Raw genomic sequence first — 20,568 nt, 5'->3', positions numbered from 1 at the left:
TGGAGGGAGTGAGGACGATGGGGGAGACAGAGAGAAGGAGAAGCCCGTGGAGCTGAAGGGATGGAGAGTCAAGGTGCAGCAGGGGATCCAGAAGTCCATGGTGGAGGCTGAGTGATGACTGACAGAGTTTGAGCTGGAGGAACGAAGGAGTTCTGAGGAGTCCTAGGACTAACGGTGGAGCCAAGAGAAAGCGGAGCCGGGGCGGAGCCAACAGGCTGAGGTGGAGACATTGGCCAGGAGACCCAAGGTGAATCCGGGGACTAAACTTTCCCGCCGAGCTGGTGGTCGGGAAGCTCGAGGCAGAGCTCAAAAGAGACTTAGAAAGACTTAGAAATCAGGTGGGCACATCGTAAGAGGGAGATTTCCCTAAGGGAAACTAAGTAAGGGAAACTAAAATATGTTAATAGCAGGGATAAGGGAATAAGGGATAAGGGAATAAGGGAAACTAAAATGTTTATAGCATTTATAATGTTTCTAAATGTGTTGTTTTATTTACTGTCATTTCACATTATTTCTGAATGTAATGATAAGATGTGACTTATACTCAGATGCACCTTACAGTTTTTTTTCTCTCAACAATGCAATTTTGACCCAGTGCGATATAAAGTCAGGTGTGACTTATTTTACAGAAATACTTAGCCATTTGCAAACAACCACCCAAAACACCTTAGCAGTCTTAAACCATCAAAACCACAAAGAACACCCCAGCAATCACATAGCAACGCCCTAAAAACTATTCAAAACACCTTAGCAGTCTCATCTCAATGTCCTGGCAACACCTCAAAACACATAAGCAATCTCAAACCCTCGAAACCACCCAGAACACCCTAGCAATCGCATAGCAACACCTTGGCAACTACTCAAAACACCCTAGCTATCTCATAGTTACACCCTCGCATCTTCTCAAAACACCGTAGCAATCTCAAACCTTTAAAACCACCCAGGCCAGAACACCCCAGAAATCACATAGCAACACCCTGGCAACTACTCAAAACACCCCAGCAATCAGATAGCAACACCCTGGCAACTACTCAAAACACCCTAGCAATCACATGGCAATGCCCTGACAACTACTAAAAACACCGTAGCAACCTCATAGGAACAGAATGGCAGCCTATACAAACACTCTGGCAACCACTCAGAACATGGGTTCCAATGTCATAGCAACGCCCTGACAACCAACTAGAACATTCTAGCATCATTGTAGTGAGTTTCGCAAACACTTAAATTTTTTAGAAGATGTAAAAATCGAATTAAACTTAAATTATTTAATATTTGGTGCCTTAAGAATATGGGCATGGCCTTTCATATTAAAATCATAGAGCAATCTTAAGAAAAATAGTTTTGCACAAACAACCCAAAATCAAACTGGGTAAGCGTTCTGCACTTCAATTAGCACCAGATCTTGAGCTGGCATCAATGTGACTTCATGGAAAACGAAGAAGGGAAGAAGAGGTTTGCTCTGTGATCCCTTGCATTTTAATGAGCCGATCATGTAGAGTCCTCAGGGAACATACAGTAACACTATATTCCGGCACAAAATGGACGCTAAAACACCAAACAGCAGCGTACTCAAAATCACAAAGTCATCAGTCACGTCCAACTGAGCTGTGAGGGCTCGGTTCACTTCCACTGACTCTAGTTATTAATGCGCCATTACCAGCAATTGAAGTTGGAAAACTGACCAAGGAAGAAACTGAAGCTGGTTCGGACAGAGCTGGAAATAACTAAAGAACAGATAAGAGGACGAGAAGAAAATGTGAACTGGGAACAGGAGAACAAGGGAGAGGACTCGGGTGCAATAGGGACAGACCAGGTGTGATGAAATAGTCATGAGGAGAGGCAGAGTCTAGCTTGAGTTACACCTGCCGGTCCTAAAGTAATGAGGAAAGAGCGAGAGGAAGAACGCCACAGAGATGGGGAGAAGAAGAAGGAGAGATACAAGACGCTGGCAAAGGCATTAGTGAAGTCTTGGGAGCGCTGAGAAGGTTTGTGTTTTATTTGTGGACTTTGCTTTTGGGTTGATTTATGCTTAGCTATTCTATCTTTGCTGGCTACTTTCTGCTAACACTAAAAAGTGCTTGCTAACCTTACATGTCTGTGCTGTAAGCTCACGCCTCATACTGTAGTGTAGCTACAATTGCTTTTTCATGTGGAGGTTAAATTGAGTAATTTTACATAGTAACATCACTTGATTAGTTGCTTGAGCTCTGGCATAACATTCATCTAACCTTTAAGCCTCGAGGAACTTGTTTAACCCACAAGCTACATTAAAATATCCTGTTTCTGGTACAGATCCTGCTAAGATTGCACTTATCGCTGTATTTAGGAGTTAAAAGTCTCTACCTTCACCTTAGCGATGTAAATTATTCAACAACGTTTGGATTCCGTCACAATCTGCCAATCAGGGAGATTAAGGTGATGTGTCGTGAACAAGCAGCTGCTGTGATGTGAATTTGTTCTTATTGATGTTTTGAAGGGCCGTCAGAGTCACCAGTGATCTACAACAGAAGGAAAATCAGATCCATATAAATGCATTTTATGGTTTACATACAAATCAGTAAAGGGACAATGCAATAAAGTTTTCTCCTGACATCAAACCTCGTGCACAATAAAAAAAAATTACGGAACAGATTTTTAGATGCAAAACAGAAAAGCAAAGATCTAACGTTTTTAATTCAGTTCGCTTAAACCAGGAGATGCCCAAACTTTTTACTACAAAGCAGGATTGTAGTTAGTTAAAATTAAAATCATAAAAATAATTGATAGGCCTACATAAAATAAAAGAATAAAAAACAGTAACTGTAATTAAATAAAGATTATTTCAGCTAGTTGCCAAAGCAATATCTAATTTTTAATTAGTTTACTAAAAATTAAATAAAAATGAAAACATATATATATATATATATATATATATATATATAAACTAAATTACTAAAACTTAAAAAAAAGAGTACACACACACACACACACACACACATATATATATATATATATATAAACTAAATTACTAAAACTTAAAAAAAAGAGTACACACACACACACACACACACACACACACACACATATATATATATAAACTATAATAGTATGTCAATGATAGTGAAACTACTGTGGACCGAAGGTTAATGTTGCATTATATCCAACTATTTTATTTTCCAATTTACATTCAGAAATTTTTATTTATAATCTCTAGATTTCAATGAGAAAATAAGTTAAAAAAAATGTAAAACTTAAATTAATTAGAAATGATGATATGCTTAAATAGCAGGTTTTTTTTCATCCCCTATTTCCCCCCTTTGTTGATATGGCATGGCAGGGCAAATCAAAGGTCATCACTGGCCAACTGGTTCAGGCATCTCTGGTTTAAACATTTTACAAGCTTTCCTCGAATCAAGAAAACATTGAAGAACGGCATTCACATGCCCTGACACACATCTGTTTCTTAAGATCAGCATCATTCTCCTCGAGCTGCAGGTGGAGCTGAACACTATTTGAAATACGTCAATATGTTACTTGACCGTGTCTAATTCAGACAATTGATGAAGACAAAGACACATTAGAGAGTGATGTACCATCTGCTTTAATCTACTACTAATAAACTACACTGCAAACCAGGAACAGGCAGTAAAGAGTACATTTTTATGACATCCACAAGTTCAGTAATTAAGTGTCAAAACTAAATCAAAATTGTTTAGCTACCATTAATAGCACTGTATAAATTTGCTACATAATTGCAAAGATAACATGAAACAAAACCAAGCAATTGCCATGTGCACTGCAAAAATGTTTTTCTCTCTTAGAATTTGAACTTTACTTTTCTTGTTTTCCAGTACAAATATTTAAACATTTCTAAATGAAGATATTAGCATGAGAAGCAAAATGACATAAAATATCATGTCTAGTGTTTTGAAAAATGCATCAAAAGTGAGTTTATGTTTAATGGGGTGAGAAAAATAAACTTGTTATCCCTTTTCTTATCCCATTGGCAGATTTTTTTCTTGTTCACTTAAAAAAAAATGTTTCAACTTAAAAAAGGCAACTGTTCGTTCTGCCTTAAAATTTTCAGGTTTAGGCCTGGTTTCACAGACAGGGTTTAGATTAAGCCAGGATTAAGCCTTAGTTGAATTATGACATTTTGTATGCTTTTGATACCTTGTAAGGACCATTAGATTTGGATGAGATGAGATGCATAATTTTTTCTCCTTTTCTTGTTTTATCTCTCTTTTCTTTATTTTCTTTATTTAACAGCTTTACAATAAAGTGTGACCTCTAGGAGAGGACCTGAAGAACTTATCTCCAATCTGAAGGAGCGATCATAAAAGAAGTTCTCAGTTCAAAGTTTCAAAGTTTCTCAGTTCAGAACTCTTAAAGTTCTCAGGGTCAGACCTAAAGCATGACTCGACTGGAACCGGCTCTCCAGCGCTCAGAAAGTCGCTCAGTGATAGAAACGCAGAGCAGGAGAGGAAGCGCCAACACCAGCAGGAGAGAAAGCATCAGCATGAGCAGAAGAGAAAGTGTCAGCAACCACACAGGTGAGATTTACGCCGTATCATAATTACCGTAATTACACAAGGACAACCCTTGACGTTCTACTCGTAGCTTTTCACGTCCTCGGATCTGTGTAATTTGAGTGATCAACAGACAAAACCACAACATCAAGTAACAGTCGTTATGCAAATGGATTATTAATAAACGTATAGTTTATTTAGTGGGACATTAGATTGTATTAATTGCTGTGCTAGCTACACTAAATTGCAATGTATGCCTTTTGTTAATCTTAAAATTATTATTGAAGTATTAAGACATAAACAATAGTCAATTACAGGAATTACTAAGCAGAAATTACAAAATAGTAACTTAACAACATTTTATTGCTGAAGACGCAACCATTTTGAGTGTTTTCGTATGCAATCCAGCTGTCAGGTGGTACAAATACAAATTCTGAGTTTACAACCCAGCAAACACAGAACGTTCCCCTAACGTTCCCGAATGGTCCCATGAGGTTATTTTTTTGGGAACCAAACAAGAACGTTATAGGAACGTTCCATGTAGGTTATTTTTAGGTTCCATTTTTATAACGTAAGGAAAACGTTCCGGGAACGTTCCCCTAACGTTAAGGGAAAGTTCTAGGAACGTTCTGGGAACCAAAAACTAACGTTCCCAGAACGTTCCCAGAACCTAAATTTGTTTGCTGGGAAGTTGAAATCACCAGTTCTATAAGGACGCTTTTTACAATTTGGAATCTCGTAATTCCAAAAATGAATGCAGCTTAAAGGCCCGTTCAAACCAAGGACAATGACTATAATGATACAATAAAGAAATCATTTTAAAAATTAAAGCACACCACAACTATAACAATAACGACACAAAGGAACGATATTGTTGGAATCACTTTCAGAACAATTTTTTTCCAGAAAAATACTGACAGCGAAACAGAATCCACCCAACTTTAAAGAGCTTGAGTAAATAAAGCGGCAAAAAATAATAATGCTTATAATAAACAGAACGATATTGTGCGTAGGTGTGGACTCTAAAATAGTTATCGTTATTAGTGAACGGGACTACAGCAGTATTACAGAGTATTTTGTCTTGTATATGCAACAATCGATAAATAATAGGATTGTAACGGTACATTTATTCGTACGGTGTGGACGTCGCGGTTTGGTTCATGCAGTCGCACGACGAATACATTCAGTGACAGGCTATCCAAACTCCAATCCAGAAGGGGGCGTGCGGCAATGCAATGCTGTTGCTACCAGTGAAAAAGTGAAGAAGAAAAAAATGACTATGATGATATTTTTACATCTCTCAACCAGTGTTTCAACTGCAGAAAGATATAAATTAAACAGCTTGAGAATAATATCTCACGTAGCATTACGTTTACCTCAGTTTACTGCATTTAGTGTCGACAGCAGGTTAGTTCACTAGAGAAATTAACTCTAAAGAGAAGCATTTCATATATGCACTGTATTAGCCTGTTCATTATGTTTACTTAACCTGATGGTTTTACTGAATTAATTGGAGTAGAAAATTAACTTTATAATTAGATTTAGAAGTTAATGCAAAACCTGCCTTATGTGCAATTTACAGTACATGTGTTTTTTTTATTTATTTGAGTGATGATTATTATATCTAAAAATATATAGCAACTGAATTTAATAATTTGGGCTCTGTTGTTACTTGTAACCTTTAATTTAATAGTAATGTGCAATTAAGGGCTCCCCATGTAGTTTACAGCATTAACTAAAACATATTTTTTTATCCTTAAGAATTTTTTTATTTCAATAGATTTTATTTAAACACATATATACACACTTTGTTAAAAAAAACAGTTTAATAAAAAAAAGAAAAGAAAAAAGAAGCAATAGTTTTCTACCCCATCCTGTACTGAACCGTGACTTCAGTACCGAGGTACGTACCAGACCGTCTGTTTGTGTACCGTTACACCCCTAATAAATAATTATAAAAAAATGATCATACATGGATTTATTATACATTAATTATACATGTTTGTGCATCAGTGAAGTGTCAATGCCTTGTCTTCCTCAAACAGAGACTAGAAGAGAAACAGAACAAAGTGGTGGACGTGCCATTTTTAAGAGAGCCAATCGCTTCCTCTCACGAGACCGAGAACAAGAAGACGGCAGTCCTCCGTCTCCTTTGCGTCACTACGAGAGAGGCCACCCTCTTCCGGCCAATCACAGTCCAGAACGTAAAGCCGCCATCCCTTTCCGAAACCGTGACCTGGGCCTCCCGTCCTATAGGAGGCGCACTGACAATTTCAGTGATGAGGCAATGAGCGGCCTCTCCCCCCAGCGACACATGTCCTATTCAAATTTCAGACGTGGAGACAGCCAATCTCGCGAAAGCCCTCGCTCCTGCAGCCCGAGATCTACGAATGTCTCGCCACAAAGGCGGGGGGAATCGCGAAGTTCGTCCCATCGGCGAGGTTCAACAACGCAGGGCCATCGCACATCCTCTCAACAGGCTTCTGGGAAATGCACTCCGTCACGAAGACGAGATTCGATAGTCACGCGCACCACGACGCCCTCGCGAAACTCAGGTACAAATAAATATGCAGACTCTTTTAGCCCCGCCCACAAAAGAAGCCCCTCCCAGAGTTCTTACGGGCACAGCTTGGATTCTGAAAAGCTGTATAAGAATCTCAAGTCAATCGCGAGTTCGGCAGAGTCAGACGCCTCTGAAGAAAGGAACAGCTGGTCAAAAAGTTTACATTCTGATATGGAAATCGACGGCGATTATAACGAATGCAACCACAGCGGTCGCAGCAGTCGAAAGAGGGGTGGTGGTCGCAATACTGGCAACAACAGCAGGGATTTCTCTCCAACCGGAGGCAATCGCGAAGCAACTCGAAGTCGAAATAGTGGTGGTTATAATAGTCGCAACAGCAGAAATAGTGGTTTTAACAGTACTGGTACTTCAACACCTTATCGAGATTATGATGAACACGGTACTTTAAAAAGCAATTCAAAAAATAAAAATCGCAGGAATGGCGTGTACACCTCAGAAAAACTGTCCAGATCTGATTCGCGTCAATCATTAAGCCCCACCCACTCCAGTCGAAGTCACACCCACTCTCACCGAAGCCCCACCCACTCCCGCCGAAGCCACACCCACTCTCACACAAGTCCCACCCACTCACCTATAAGCTCCACCCACTCTCCTCTAAGCCCAACTTCACCTGTATCAACACCAGATATCTCCCAATCAAGGCGGAGTCGGAATCCAGTTCCTACCACTGATTTGCCCAAATCCCAAGCCTTAATTGCAGAGACGGAAAAGCCGGTCACTGATCGGAGCAGAAGCAACATCAGGCGGGGCTTGGAGGCGCTAATTCTCTCCGAAAACACCAGGTCTTCCAGCCAACCAGCAGTGCCAGAGATGACCATTGAGGACTATGTGATCATAGCAGATATTCCCCGATCGAAGCTGTACCCTGAGGAAGAAGAAGCAATAGTAGTGAGGAGGAGACCGCAGAGCAGAAGCCCACGCAGAGACAACCAACACAGGTCAGAGGTTTAAAGAGAGAGGGAGAGCTATCCCGCTTTACCTCTGACATGGTGCCGATGCCGAAGCCAGAGCAGATCATGCCTAATATCTCTCTCAAGCCAGTGAAAACACAGACTGGTTCTGAGAAAGCACCAGCACCATTTCAGTGGCAAAGGGGCATGAGCGAGTGAGTAAGAGACAGAGTGAGAAGAGAGAGAGAGATTTACAAAATAAAATTAAGAAATACCATTAACAAAAGCAGCTAGAAGGAGCAAGTCTTGTTTCTAACACTTGTTTCAAAAAAAAAAAACTTAAACTAAAAAAAATACAAACTTTACAATCAAGCTTCACTCATGCATAATTTTGAAGACACCCATCAGGGTCAACATAGTAAATACATTCGTTTATGCCCCATTTACATCTGAAGACATCCAAGTCATAAACCAACTTGTAATAGCTAAACACTATACTGATAGGGGATTTTATTAACCCCTTTAACACTGCAAACGCATCAGTTAATCCACCATCATTAAATTTTCCTTTACGTGAAAATCAAATTGCCATTTTAGTTTGCCCAAATAAAAAATTGAACAAAACATGAACATGAGAGAGAGAGAGAGAGAGAGAGAGAGAGAGAGAGAGTGGAAACCCTGTCAGTAAAATGTGCTACTTCTTTCTGTGGCTAAAGCTACGGGGATGGGAGATATGGTGATGATGAGCATGAGGTTTCAGAAGAGCGAGGCAGAGGACGAGAAAGAGGAAGAGACCGCAGAGAGAAAGAGCGGAGACGTCCAGACAGCGAAATAGGAGGATCATCATCAAAGACCAACAGCACTACATCAGGCCATTCACAGGTGCTGGAGTTCCCAACGTTTCACACACTTCCTTTTCTCATTGTTTTCATTTCACTGTCTACTCTGCTGAATCTTCCTCACATACACAAAGAAATCTTCCCACATTACTCCGATTTTACGCAGACTTCATTGTCTACCCGTTCGCTTTCGTATTCAATACAAGATACTCCTTATCACATTCAAAGCACTCCATGGTCTTGCCCCCAACTATATTTCTGATCTCATCCACACCTAATAGACAAACTTCATTGTTTGGTGGAAGGGGTTTTGTACCGCTGTCCCAACTCTTTGGAATTCTATTCCCTAACACATCCGCGACCTTTAATCATGACACGATTTCAAGACCCACCTTAAAACATATCTTTTTGCTACCTGTTTCCCTGACCCCTGACTCTATGATCTGATTTTTAAGTATATGTACCTCTATCTATTATGTTATCCATCTCACTTTGTTTTGTACCGTTTCTATGTCATGTTTATTTGTACTTTATTGTAAAGCGACCTTGATTTTTCTGTTTATAAGAAAAAGGAAGGCGCTATATAAAATAAATGTAGTATTATTTATTATCTGCAGCATCATACTTAAGAAATCCTAGTAGACTTACACTGAAATCTGAGACATATTTTAGAGTGGAATATTATAGAGATTTTGGTGTGGGTCGGTATGTAACAACCCAGCAAGCAATAGGCGTCATTTCACCATCTAGGTTAACTATAGACCCCAATATAGTCCCGCTAATAACCCACTTCTAGCCAAAATAACCTTGAATTTGGTTACATGTCGTTTTTGCCAAAATAACTTACGAAATGTGTTATATTCATGTAAGCAAAGTAAACAGTGATTACAAGGTGTTTGGTTTCATTTCTTCACTCATTTAATTTCTTTGTTATTTAATTGATGACTCTTGGGCTATGGTTTAGACGTCTATTACATTTTCACTGACAGCCCAAATTTTGCCTTGTTTTAGCCTAGACGTCTGGGATGTGTGTTTGGACGGCTATTAGATGTCTTTTAAACACAAAATTGCTTGCTGGGAACCGAGCAACCACCCATAATCTAATAACTGCATAGCAACACACTAAAAAATACCAAGAACACCTACGCAAAGTCTCAAACACATAGCAATGTCCTGCCAACCACCCACAAGTTATAATGATTCCTTAAGAAAATAAATAAATATAGCTTAATTTTGCTGAGTCAGTATCTCTCTGAATATGTTCTCAGAGGTCCAGTAAAAAAGCAGAGAACATTAGGATGGTAAAAGGAGGACACAAAGGTCCAGAACAGCCCCCTCAGATGCAGGTAAAGTCACATGCAGTCACCGCCACTCGTTTACCAACACTGAGGTATTCAGTTTCTATTCCAGAAGCAGGTGCATGCTCGCAGGACGGACGAAAACGCACTTTTGAGCTACTAGACAGAAATAACATTAAATTTAGCGTTTGATACAGACGTTTTAGTGAAGTTATGAGAGGATTTGAAGCTTAAATTATACTGAGAGAAGCTGTAGTGTACAGTTCCGTGGTAATATGTCAAACTGCGAGCTGCATAGTTCGCGGAAGCTTGAGGTCACATGACCAGCTGTTAGAGATGCTTGTCTTGTCTAGTCACGCAGGGATCATTAAACGTGTTTGTATTTATGATTATTTAATAAGCCATACTTAAGTGCGGAAACTAGCGCGAATTTGCATTTATCTAATTCACAAGTGAAAATACGCAATTTGATGACACAACGTACTGGCTAGAATTGTGCAACTAAAGCAGTTTCTTCCCTATTTCATGCCAACAACCGGATATACCCATGTCGGTAAGTCTTTAAAAATGTATGTAATTGTTGAAATACTTGTAAATGATTAATTCACGCGCTCGTCCTTCCTCGCGCGCGCGACTGGAATGTCTCGTGCTCAGGATCGCTGTGTTCTGGAATGTCACCCTGTTGCTCTGAAAGATTCATACTGTATCTGTAGATGTCGGGTTGATTATACACATCGAATTGCTTATGCATTCACTTGTTTTAACGCAACTGGTTCTGTTTTCTATTAGCTTGACCTTCTGAACTGTAAAAAGGGATGGATGTATTTGCTGGATGAAGATGAAGAGGTAAGGATACAGGGCTTTCTTTGAACTCGATCCTTTGAATGATGTTGCATGACCGATCTGTCTATGTGACTTCCTATTTTAACACTTAATAATTTCCCTCTCATTTTTAATTGTTTTATGGCATTTTTATGAACTTGTATTAATTAAGAGACTATGTAGGATATTTGTCCTTTAAAAATAACCTAAGATATACCTTCTCTAATATTTACCTAAACTTTCAATATCGAGAAAGGTTCAGAGAGATTCGGCTTTGTTTGTGTTAAGGCACATAGATGTCTGACATACTTCTGTTTAACTGCAGTGGAGGAAGCACTGGTTTGTGATCACTGATTCAGATCTGAGATACTATAGAGACTCTGAAGCTGAAGAGGTGAGCGACCGTCACTGATTATTAACTAAAGACTGTACAAATATCGCTTGAGAAAATAAACATGAACATGGTAAAATGTGTAAATGCAACTGAGAGTACTTTATATGTAATAGTATCTGAGAGCATAATCTAAATAGGCATGGCTGATAATTAATAATAATAATAATAATAATAACTATCCTGAATTCTGTTTGTTTTTCACTTTGGTAGAGAGATGAGGCAGATGGTGAGATTTATTTACGTCACTGTCTGCAAGTGGAGGAATATGATGCCGACAAAAACTATGGACTTCAGCTGCATGTGAGAGCTTGTCACAAACGTTTTTAGAGGCCAAAACACAAAAACATTATCCTAATGTGTCCCGAATCTCGCTGATTGGTCTGCAGATGCGCGATGGACTGGTGAGCCTGTCAGCGATGACCTCCAGGATCAGGAGGAACTGGATCGACACTCTGAGGAGGAGAATCTCCTTCAGGGATTCAGCTGAAAGCATCCAGTATGATCAAACTGAGGCGCATAAAAAATGTGGAGAATCAATTAGGGATACATTTCACGAATTTTTAGGGGTGTAATTTTCATGACAATTAAGCATATATTATAGTACACAATGGTATTTGCTACGATGACTTAAAATATGCAAAGCAAATCTAAATAAAAGAAATCATTGACAGGGCATCTAATGAGTTTCATCATTTAAAATGAATAATGAGAATTACAAACAGCCTTAAAAGTAAAATAGGGGAGGGGCGGGGAAATTATAGTCAATCGTCATGAAAATAATGTCAGAATGTAAAATTTGGCTCAATATTTCTTAATCTCTATGAAAAAAGAAATATAATAACACAACAAAATCTTAGACTTAATCTTTGTGCTCAATACAATATCTGTTTTTTTTTTTCATTTGATTTCAGGCTCATGTTTTTGTGATTTTAGAGAATTTATTTGGATATTCAAAACATATCAAATATCCATAATAAAACATTGCTCTATTAAAGTGCCCCTGTAGTCAATCATTTTAAGCCTTAAAACTCATCTTTAATCATCAAATTTACATATTTAAACGTTTTTTCTTTGAAAAAAAGAGTCATGCCTTAAAATAGCTTGAATGTAACTCTACACCTTTGCCTTATTTAGTAAATGCAGAATATGCGAACGAGCCCCGCCTCCACTCACTCACACCAGTTCAGAGATCCACTCGTTGACGAGTTACAAGGTAGTTTGTGACGTCAGAAACACCAGCGATTTCAAACCGTGTTTTTGAGACTGTCTTTGGTTCACTGCAGTTTTAAGCAGAAAATACTCAGCAATGGTGTCAAATTATGAATTAGTACATAATTTGTCTTAAAGCACATTAAAAACACCACACAGACACATAAACAACATTAAAAGCTTGATTTTCACCACAGGGGGACTTTAACGTAATCTAAAAGATTTTTCTTTGGACTTTTTAAAACTGAAATAACCATTATTGATGTCCAAGTGGAGCTGGTTTGAGGTTTGACTTGAGTTTTTGTAATCAGGGAGTTGATTTCTTTCTCTGTTCTCAGACACCCAGACAACAGTGACATCAGCGACAGAGAGAACTCCAGTTCCCAGAATGCACCATCCCGAACCTCTCCCGCACCCCATGACCCAGGGTCAGATGTCTCCGGTCCATGTCAAGATCACACCGACATGACATCCTCACCTTTGACCGATCGAAGGGAGGCGGGCGAGGGCCGTGACCGAGATCAAGAAAGACGTCTGGAGGACCGAACCAAGTGGTTTCAGGAGGGAATATCCGACAGGGAGGGCGAGGACCCCTGGGAAAAGGTGGAGTTGAAGAAAGGTGCCACTCCGGTGATCCCGACTAAGCCTCAGGTTCCCAAAACTCAGACGGTGCCGGACATCGAGAGAAAGTGGGCCGACTTTGAGCAGCTTCCAATCGGATTGAACAAGTCAGCTGTTGTTTCCCAGAACCCACAAGCGACAAATGAGGTGCTTCAGCGAGAGGTGTGTGTTTTTCTGTCATCGTTGATGTAGTAATGGGATTCTATCAACGTTCAAAGGTGGAAAGTAACTAAGGTAACACTTTATTCTACAGTGTCGTTGTTACATATGTTACATATACTTACCATAGTAATAACAGTAAATTATGCATAATTACATGCAATTAACCCTCAACCAAAACATAAGTATATGTAGTTAATTTTTATTTCTCAGTACTTAAATATAGAATTACACTGTAACACAGATGCCTTAAAATAACGTGTAACCGTAACAAAAAACTTTCGTTACAGTTCTTGAGTAGATTTTTAAATTTGTTCTACTTTCTTGAGTATATTTAAATTGTGGTACTTTTACTTTTACTTGAGTTGGATAAAAAAATAATGTATTCAATTTCGCTAGGCCTCTGGCCTCCCGTAGGAATGAAACAATTACACGTGCATTTAGCGCTCCATATTGCTAACATCGCCTCATTTTGGATAAAAATAGAAAAATATACAGAAGTACTTTGTAATGTAGTAACTTGAGTAGTGTTTTTAAAAACTACTTATTTACTCTTACTTGAGTCATATTGTTTTCCAGTATCTATTGTTTTATATCTTTTTTTAAGAATTGTCTTTATAGTTTTACAATATCAAAACCGTGGTACATGTGTTTCATGGCGGCATATACAATCATCCATCAACTGGTAGTTCAAGGATCGGGTGAAGGTTAATAGCAACAAAAAAGAAAAAAAAAGTCAAGAAATAAAGACTTTCAACATGCATTCTCATTCTCATTCTCACAGTTCGTTTTAATAAAGGAGGGAAAATAGCAATTTGATTCATCCGCATACTAACAGAGGGGACATGTGGAGTAGACCACAACAGAAGTACACATTTTCTCGCTAAGTAGGTACAAAGATGTAAAATACATTCTAGATCATGGTAGTGGTGTAATTCATTTTCCAGTGCTTCTTCTTGTACTCAAGTAAATGATTTTTGAAGTAGCAATACTTTTACTTCAGTACAATTTTTAGTACTCTTTCCACTTGTTAGTCCAGCAACGTTTAGTATGCATCATGTGTGTGATCTGGATGCATTGCTTTGGTCAGGTGATGTCTCTGAGGCAGCAGATCGAGGCTCTCCGCGAGGTCCGTGTCGGGGGTCTCTGCGCTCCTGACGCACCCTGCGCTCTGAGACTGGAGGAGATGGAGAGAGAGCACAGAGAGAGAATGACCGAGATACACAACGAGCACGAGAGAGAACGCAGAGAGATGGAGAGAGACAAACAGAGACTGCTGCAAGAGGAAGCCAAAAATACTGTTCAAGGTCAGTATGGGCCACAGAACACCACTGGGTCACTTATGGGTGGCACAATCCCACAGACAAATTGTTCCGAAATAATTTATAATGCTACAAAAGATTTCTATTTCAAATAAATTCTGTTCTTTTGAACCTTCTAATCGTCAAAAAATCCTGAATAAAATGTCTGTTTCCACAAAAGTATGATGCTGTTTTCAGCATTGATAATAATAGTAAATGTTTCTTGAGCATCAAGTCATCATATTAGAGTGATTTCTGAAGGATCATGTGACACTGAAGACTGGAGTAATGATGCTGAAAATTCAGCTTTGATCACAGGAATAAATTATGTTTTAACTTATATTCACATAAAAACAGTTATTTTAAATTGTAATAATATTTCACAATATTACTTACTGTGTTTTTGATCAAATAAATGCAACCTTGGTGAGCAGAAGAGACTTCTTTCAAAAAGATTGAAAAACCCCAAACTTTCAACTAGGGATGCACCGATATGAACATTTTTAGCCGATGCCGATAAACGCTAATTCTTTATATTTGAAAGCCGATAACCAATACATTGGCCAATAAAACGAATTCAAATTTTTATATAATTTTTGAGAGCCTGATTACAAAAACAAAATTCTCACCATTAAAATCCATGTACCAAGCACACATTTATAATGATTCTCATTATGATTTTATGTAGCCTATGCACGTTGAAATGTATTTTCCTTTCTTGAAGTGCTTCCAATCATATTTCAAGCAATTCAAAACCATCATGGCGGACAGTGCGCATCTGAAGTGTCTCAGCGGAAGGAAATAATACATTATTTATTGCCTTTATTATATCAGCCTTTTCTTTCCAACTTTTTCTTATTGGGCCGATAACAGTAACATTAAAAATTAACATATATCGGCCGATACCGATATGGTGGCTGATACATCGTGCATGCCTACTTTCAGCAGTAGCGTCCTGGTGACCATCCCAAAAAAATGTAGTGCTTAAATTGAGTGATTTTGATGGGTGAGAATTCAGTTTGTTCATTTCAAATACTAATACTTTTCATCTTTATTCATGCAGCTATGGAGGCTCTGAGGAAATCTCACCAAGAGGAGATTGAGAGACTGAAGGTTCTTGGAGGAGGAGGAGAGCCAACAGACCCCTCCATCAAACAACAACTGTACGTCCACAAATGATTCGTAGCCTAACACTCAATCAAAAGTGAAGAACATACACAGTCTCACAAGGAAACGCCACCAAAACTGCTCTAAGCACATTTTTGTGGCGCGAAGCATGCTGAACTTAGCAGAAAACATGTTGAAAATCCACTTTACACCTATTTAGCAACATAATCCTTTGCAAAGTAAGGGGCTTTTGCACTGGAGGAATGTTTTCATACTTTTGACTGTTGACGCAAGTGCCTGCTTTTTGGCATGTTTGGACTGCAGGAACTGGGAACGATTTTAGTTATAAAATTTAGCCTTTTGAAGGGAATAAATCAGCTCCTAATTCAGTGTCTAACCCAGCACTACAGGAACCATAAGTGACGTAAGGATACGCCGATTGGTCGAACGCAGGCCATACGAAACACTGGCACCCGCCAACTACAAGTCGTCTCGTTGACTTTAATAATCTGCCATGATGCTTTAAGTTTGAAGTCGACTAGTTGCTAATCATTGCCTATAGTGGGTGCAACAAGATAAGAAATCTTTGAAGTCTACTTTTACGATCCAACAGTTAAAATGACAAATAAATGCATAGTACTCTGAGAGCACTCCACAAGATGTGTTTGATTATACCATCTGGATGCTCAAAATTGATTGGGTGAATGCATGTTTTAAATAGTTTATTGTACACGTAAGTTAAAGGGTTACTTCACCCAAAAATGACATTTCTATCATTAATTACTCACCCTTGTGTCGTTCCAAACCCGTTAGATCTTCGTTCATCTTCAGAACATAAATGAAGATATTTTTGATGAAATCCGAGAGGTTCCTGGTCCCTCCATAGGCAGCGATTATATTACCACTTTCAAGGCCCAGAAAGGTAGTAAAGACATCGTTTAAATAGTCCATGTGACTACAGTGGTTCAACGACATTGGTTTGGATAAAAATAAGCTGTTATGTAGGAGCGCTGTCATATCTGTGCACAAGGCGACCCGTGTTCGAGTCTCAGCTCGAGGTTCAGGCTTATTTGTTAATTAATGACATCATCAGCGACTAGTTGAAGTCGACTCGACTTTTTTCAAATAAATGTTGACTTATAAAAATCATTCAACCCCTATCAACTACACTCACAGCGTTAGAAAAAAGACGTCCGTCAGATTTGATGCATGTTCACAAGCACTTTATATTCAGTAATCCTGTCTGACTCCATCTGATTTAACCCTGTCCCAAATAATAGTCTTTGTTTGAAATGGAAGTTTATTGAAATACTGGATGTTTGCTGTGTTGGATTCAGCACAGGCATCTTTAAAGAGTTTGAAATGGTCTAAAAAATTGAGAGTGTGTTGCATGCTAGAAAACCCCAACATCTTGTTAAATGTTTGACCGGCATGATGATATTCTCAAGGGAATCCTGTGTCATTAATTAATACTGTACTCAAGTTCTCATCTGTGGCGTGATTGTTCTCTCGCGCCTCAGAGACTCAGGACACAATTTACTCTGAAAAGTGGCAAGTGTTTGATTGACAAAAATCGATTGATCACTCATCCAATCAGTCAGTCCACTGCAGTGAATCAGTTAATCGATGACTGGGTGTGTGTGTCCACCAGCCACGAGTCGCTCTCTCTGCAGCGGGAGCTGGGCGGCCTGTCCGAGCGTTACTCCCAGCAGTGTGTGGAGCTCAACCGCGTCCAGAACAGCACCGAGGAGCGAGACGGAGCGATCCGACAGAAGGAGAGAGACATGGAGCAGCTCCGCCAGGAGAACCAGGTACACCGGAAGTGGGATGAGGCTGTTTTAGGCATTTTTACAGTCGCCATTGGAAGATACACAATACACCATGTGAAACTAAGAGTCCCCAAGTTTCAGATAAGCCAATTAAATGCTTTTCTGACAAACACAGGAAGGTTTTTTTAACTGAATGTACAGTCATTATGCACACTTGGGCTGATTAAAACGCTGAAACAATCTAGTTCTTTCTGTATATTAAGGTAATATTTTAACATCTCTTTACATTCCTTACTCGAAAAGTAGGAGCTTAAAGAAAATATCCCACTAGTAATTATGGTGACATTCAGGTGTGCTGATTTCATAAACTCGATCATTTAGACATCACATTTCATCCTGTGACTCAATCCATCATGTCATATATTGAAATCTAACAACAAAATTTAAATTTTCAACACACATCAGTTATTCAGAGGGAAAGAGCGGCTGATTTCAGCGTGTGTGATATGTCTCAACACAGCATCCTGTTTCATTGTTCTCAGAAGAGACGTGACTGACTGTCGGTGGGAGTTTTCTTCACAGATCCAGGACTAGTTTGCTTACGCTAGTCAGAATAATTGCCGTTTATACACATGCATGAAACACAAATGGTCACGTCATTGTCAGTGTGTGAATGAGCAAGTGTGGTTTTTAGCTTGGATGTGTCAAAATCATATTTCCTCTTCCTGTTCTCACAGGAACTGCAGGCGCGTCTGACGGAGGAGATGAGTCTCATGCGATCCTTCATCACAGGTCAAAGGTCGGGAGTTGTTCCCCTCGGCAGCTACGAAAGGAGCACCTCCGAATTAGAGGTGAGGCTCTGACTTCGACCCGTGGATTATGAATTCATGCTAATTCAGAGAGAAGTATATTAGAATATTCTAATTAATGCAAATTAAATCAGCATGTAAATCATGTAAATATTCACTCCTGTTCAAAAGTTTAGAGTCATATTAGAGTGATTTCTGAAGGATCATGTGACACTGAAGACTGGAGTAATGATGCTGAAAATTCAGCTTTGATCACAGGAATAAATTATAATTTAACTTATATTCACATAGAAAACAGTTATTTTGAATTAGAAAACTAATTTTACAATATAATACTGTTTTTACGGTGTTTTTGACCACATGAAAGCAGCCTTGACCCTTTCAGAAACATTTTTTAAAAAGCTTAACGACCCCAAACTTTTGAACGTAGTGTAATGAAATAAGGCAGAGTTGATAAATTGATGTTATTGTAAGAAATTTGCGAATATATCAAAAGTTACTAAAACTCAAAAGACTGTTGTTAGATGCTCAACTCTGGTTTAGTCATATATTTGATACTGTACGTAAAGAATAATCAATAACAAACAAGTCAAATCACTCTCCGTCAAAAAGATGCAAAAATAGGTGAGGAAAAACACACAAGAATTGATCGCACCAAATACCGTAATCCTCCATTTTATGTCCAAAAATGATCCACTACATGATTAATCCAAAAAATACTGATTAATCCCAGATTGTAAGTGAAATTTTATGACTATATAATCTATTTAGGAGGAAATAAATACCCAAAAAAGGCCTCTTTCCTCATGGCTGTCACCTTTGACCCAATTTCCTCTTTAGATAACCCTGATTAAAAGTCCTCTGCACTTTCTGTGTTGTTTAGGAATCAAAAGAAACTCTCCAAACATCACACTATCCAGTAGAAGAACATCATTTTTAAGTTTGAGGGGTGAGATTGAAAGTGATTTTAGGGTCCAGATGGTGTAATTATGCCATCAACCAGCAGGTGCTAATTGACCACTCTAACCATCAGCCAAACCATGACTCCTTATTATATGTCAGATTTCGGGAAATACATTTAATAAACTGTGATTTCCGCTCCACTTTGCATTACTTTGTTTCAGAAAATATAGTGCATACTGTAAAAATAGTGTGTAGTTTGGCTTGTATCGGAGTTTAGAGACACGTGAGGCGGATGACATCATCAGGGGCGGGGCATGTGATGTGTGTGATCTGTGGGCAAACGCTGCCATCTATTGATCATACGAGTAAATAAACCAATTGTTATTTTGCAGATCCATGTTTTGCCATAATAAATCCTTAATTACTGTTGGTTGCTTATAAATTATTAATGATAAAACTGGTTTGGGTGTTGTTGACAAATAGTATTGACATTGCTCCATATATATATATATAAGGGAAATATTTTATTTTAGATGCTGTGACTGGTCTCCATTTCCTTTTTTTTGTTGTTGCTCTAATAGTGTGACAAATTAATTTTTACAAGAACAAAATGTAGATTCTTGATTAATATGAAGTAAAAAAATGAATGAATACTTGTATCAGAATTGAATTGTTTCAGAAACGTTTAATATAGTCATTCTGTCATGTCCATCTGTAGATGTTGCTGAAAGTGAAGGAAAGTGAGGTGGATTATCTTCACAAAGAGATCAGCTGTCTCAGGAAAGAAGTCCAAACTCTAACTAAGGTACAAATTCAGCATTAAATCAAAATACTATCCATTATTCATGCTTATTACAGGGAAAAAATGGAACTATGTAACGTTTAGATTGATGGATTCGACCATGAATTATTGATTGTTGATAGTATTATTGTTGTGTGTGGCTGCAGGAGAATGAAGCGCTGAGTGAGCGCTATAAGGAGGTGTATGTGGAGCTGACTGAATTAAGAGGCCGCAGTGAGAGAGACATCAATGCACTTAAAGAACACCTCAAACTCACTGATGCTGCGCTGGAGGAGGGCCGTCTCCTCGGCAACAGCAGAGCCGGCCAATGAGAACACACCAGGAGATCATTAGATGGAAACAGCAGTGTAACACTGGGATGCTTCGGATTCGCTCACGTTTATACAGGATATTGTGTTATGTGGATGTCTTTTCTTGGTTAACTTAAAAATCTTATTCTATAGAAATTACAATGGTGCTAAAAATTAATAAATATTCTATATTCTTAAAGCAAGATGTATTTTAAGTTAAACATAATAAAAAAATGCCTCTGTTGGACGTTCTAAGTGTG

At 38.6% G+C, this 20,568-nt stretch overlaps 1 protein-coding gene across 4 annotated transcripts; it reads left to right on the top strand.

Annotated features, from left to right (window-relative positions):
• The first annotated feature begins 1,533 nt into the window (after positions 1 to 1,533).
• On the top strand, positions 1,534 to 20,560 carry triobpa (TRIO and F-actin binding protein a). Of its 4 annotated transcripts, none has more exons than XM_077245789.1 (16): positions 1,534 to 1,988; positions 4,252 to 4,535; positions 6,557 to 8,033; positions 8,702 to 8,867; positions 10,093 to 10,170; positions 10,936 to 10,968; positions 11,270 to 11,338; positions 11,549 to 11,638; positions 11,725 to 11,834; positions 12,886 to 13,330; positions 14,418 to 14,634; positions 15,692 to 15,791; positions 17,387 to 17,546; positions 18,242 to 18,355; positions 19,935 to 20,021; positions 20,165 to 20,560. In XM_077245789.1, the coding sequence occupies exons 2-16, from the start codon at positions 4,397 to 4,399 to the stop codon at positions 20,327 to 20,329; spliced, it is 3,450 nt and encodes a 1,149-aa protein (XP_077101904.1). In that variant the 5' UTR covers positions 1,534 to 1,988; positions 4,252 to 4,396; the 3' UTR covers positions 20,330 to 20,560. The 4 variants fall into 4 exon arrangements, with proteins under 4 accessions (XP_077101904.1, XP_077101903.1, XP_077101905.1 ...); XM_077245788.1 differs by having other exon boundaries at positions 10,912 to 10,968; XM_077245790.1 differs by lacking the exon at positions 10,093 to 10,170 and having other exon boundaries at positions 10,912 to 10,968.
• The last annotated feature ends 8 nt before the right edge of the window (positions 20,561 to 20,568 follow it).

This window comes from Siphateles boraxobius, unplaced genomic scaffold, assembly GCF_051911475.1.
Source record: "Siphateles boraxobius isolate OS27281-9 unplaced genomic scaffold, OSU_SipBor_1 29, whole genome shotgun sequence".
Lineage (NCBI taxonomy): Eukaryota > Metazoa > Chordata > Actinopteri > Cypriniformes > Leuciscidae > Siphateles > Siphateles boraxobius.
The sequence above is the reverse complement of the archived record's forward strand: the minus strand, read 5'-3'. Positions and strand labels throughout refer to the sequence as shown.

Excerpts from the sequence above, each read along its gene's own strand:
- triobpa (XM_077245788.1), top strand. The coding sequence starts at position 4,397 with ATGACTCGACTGGAACCGGCTCTCCAGCGCTCAGAAAGTCGCTCAGTG. Across the intron at positions 14,635-15,691 it reads AGCCAAAAATACTGTTCAAG|CTATGGAGGCTCTGAGGAAA; the intron begins GTCAGTATGGGC and ends TTATTCATGCAG. Across the intron at positions 18,356-19,934 it reads GGAGCACCTCCGAATTAGAG|ATGTTGCTGAAAGTGAAGGA; the intron begins GTGAGGCTCTGA and ends GTCCATCTGTAG.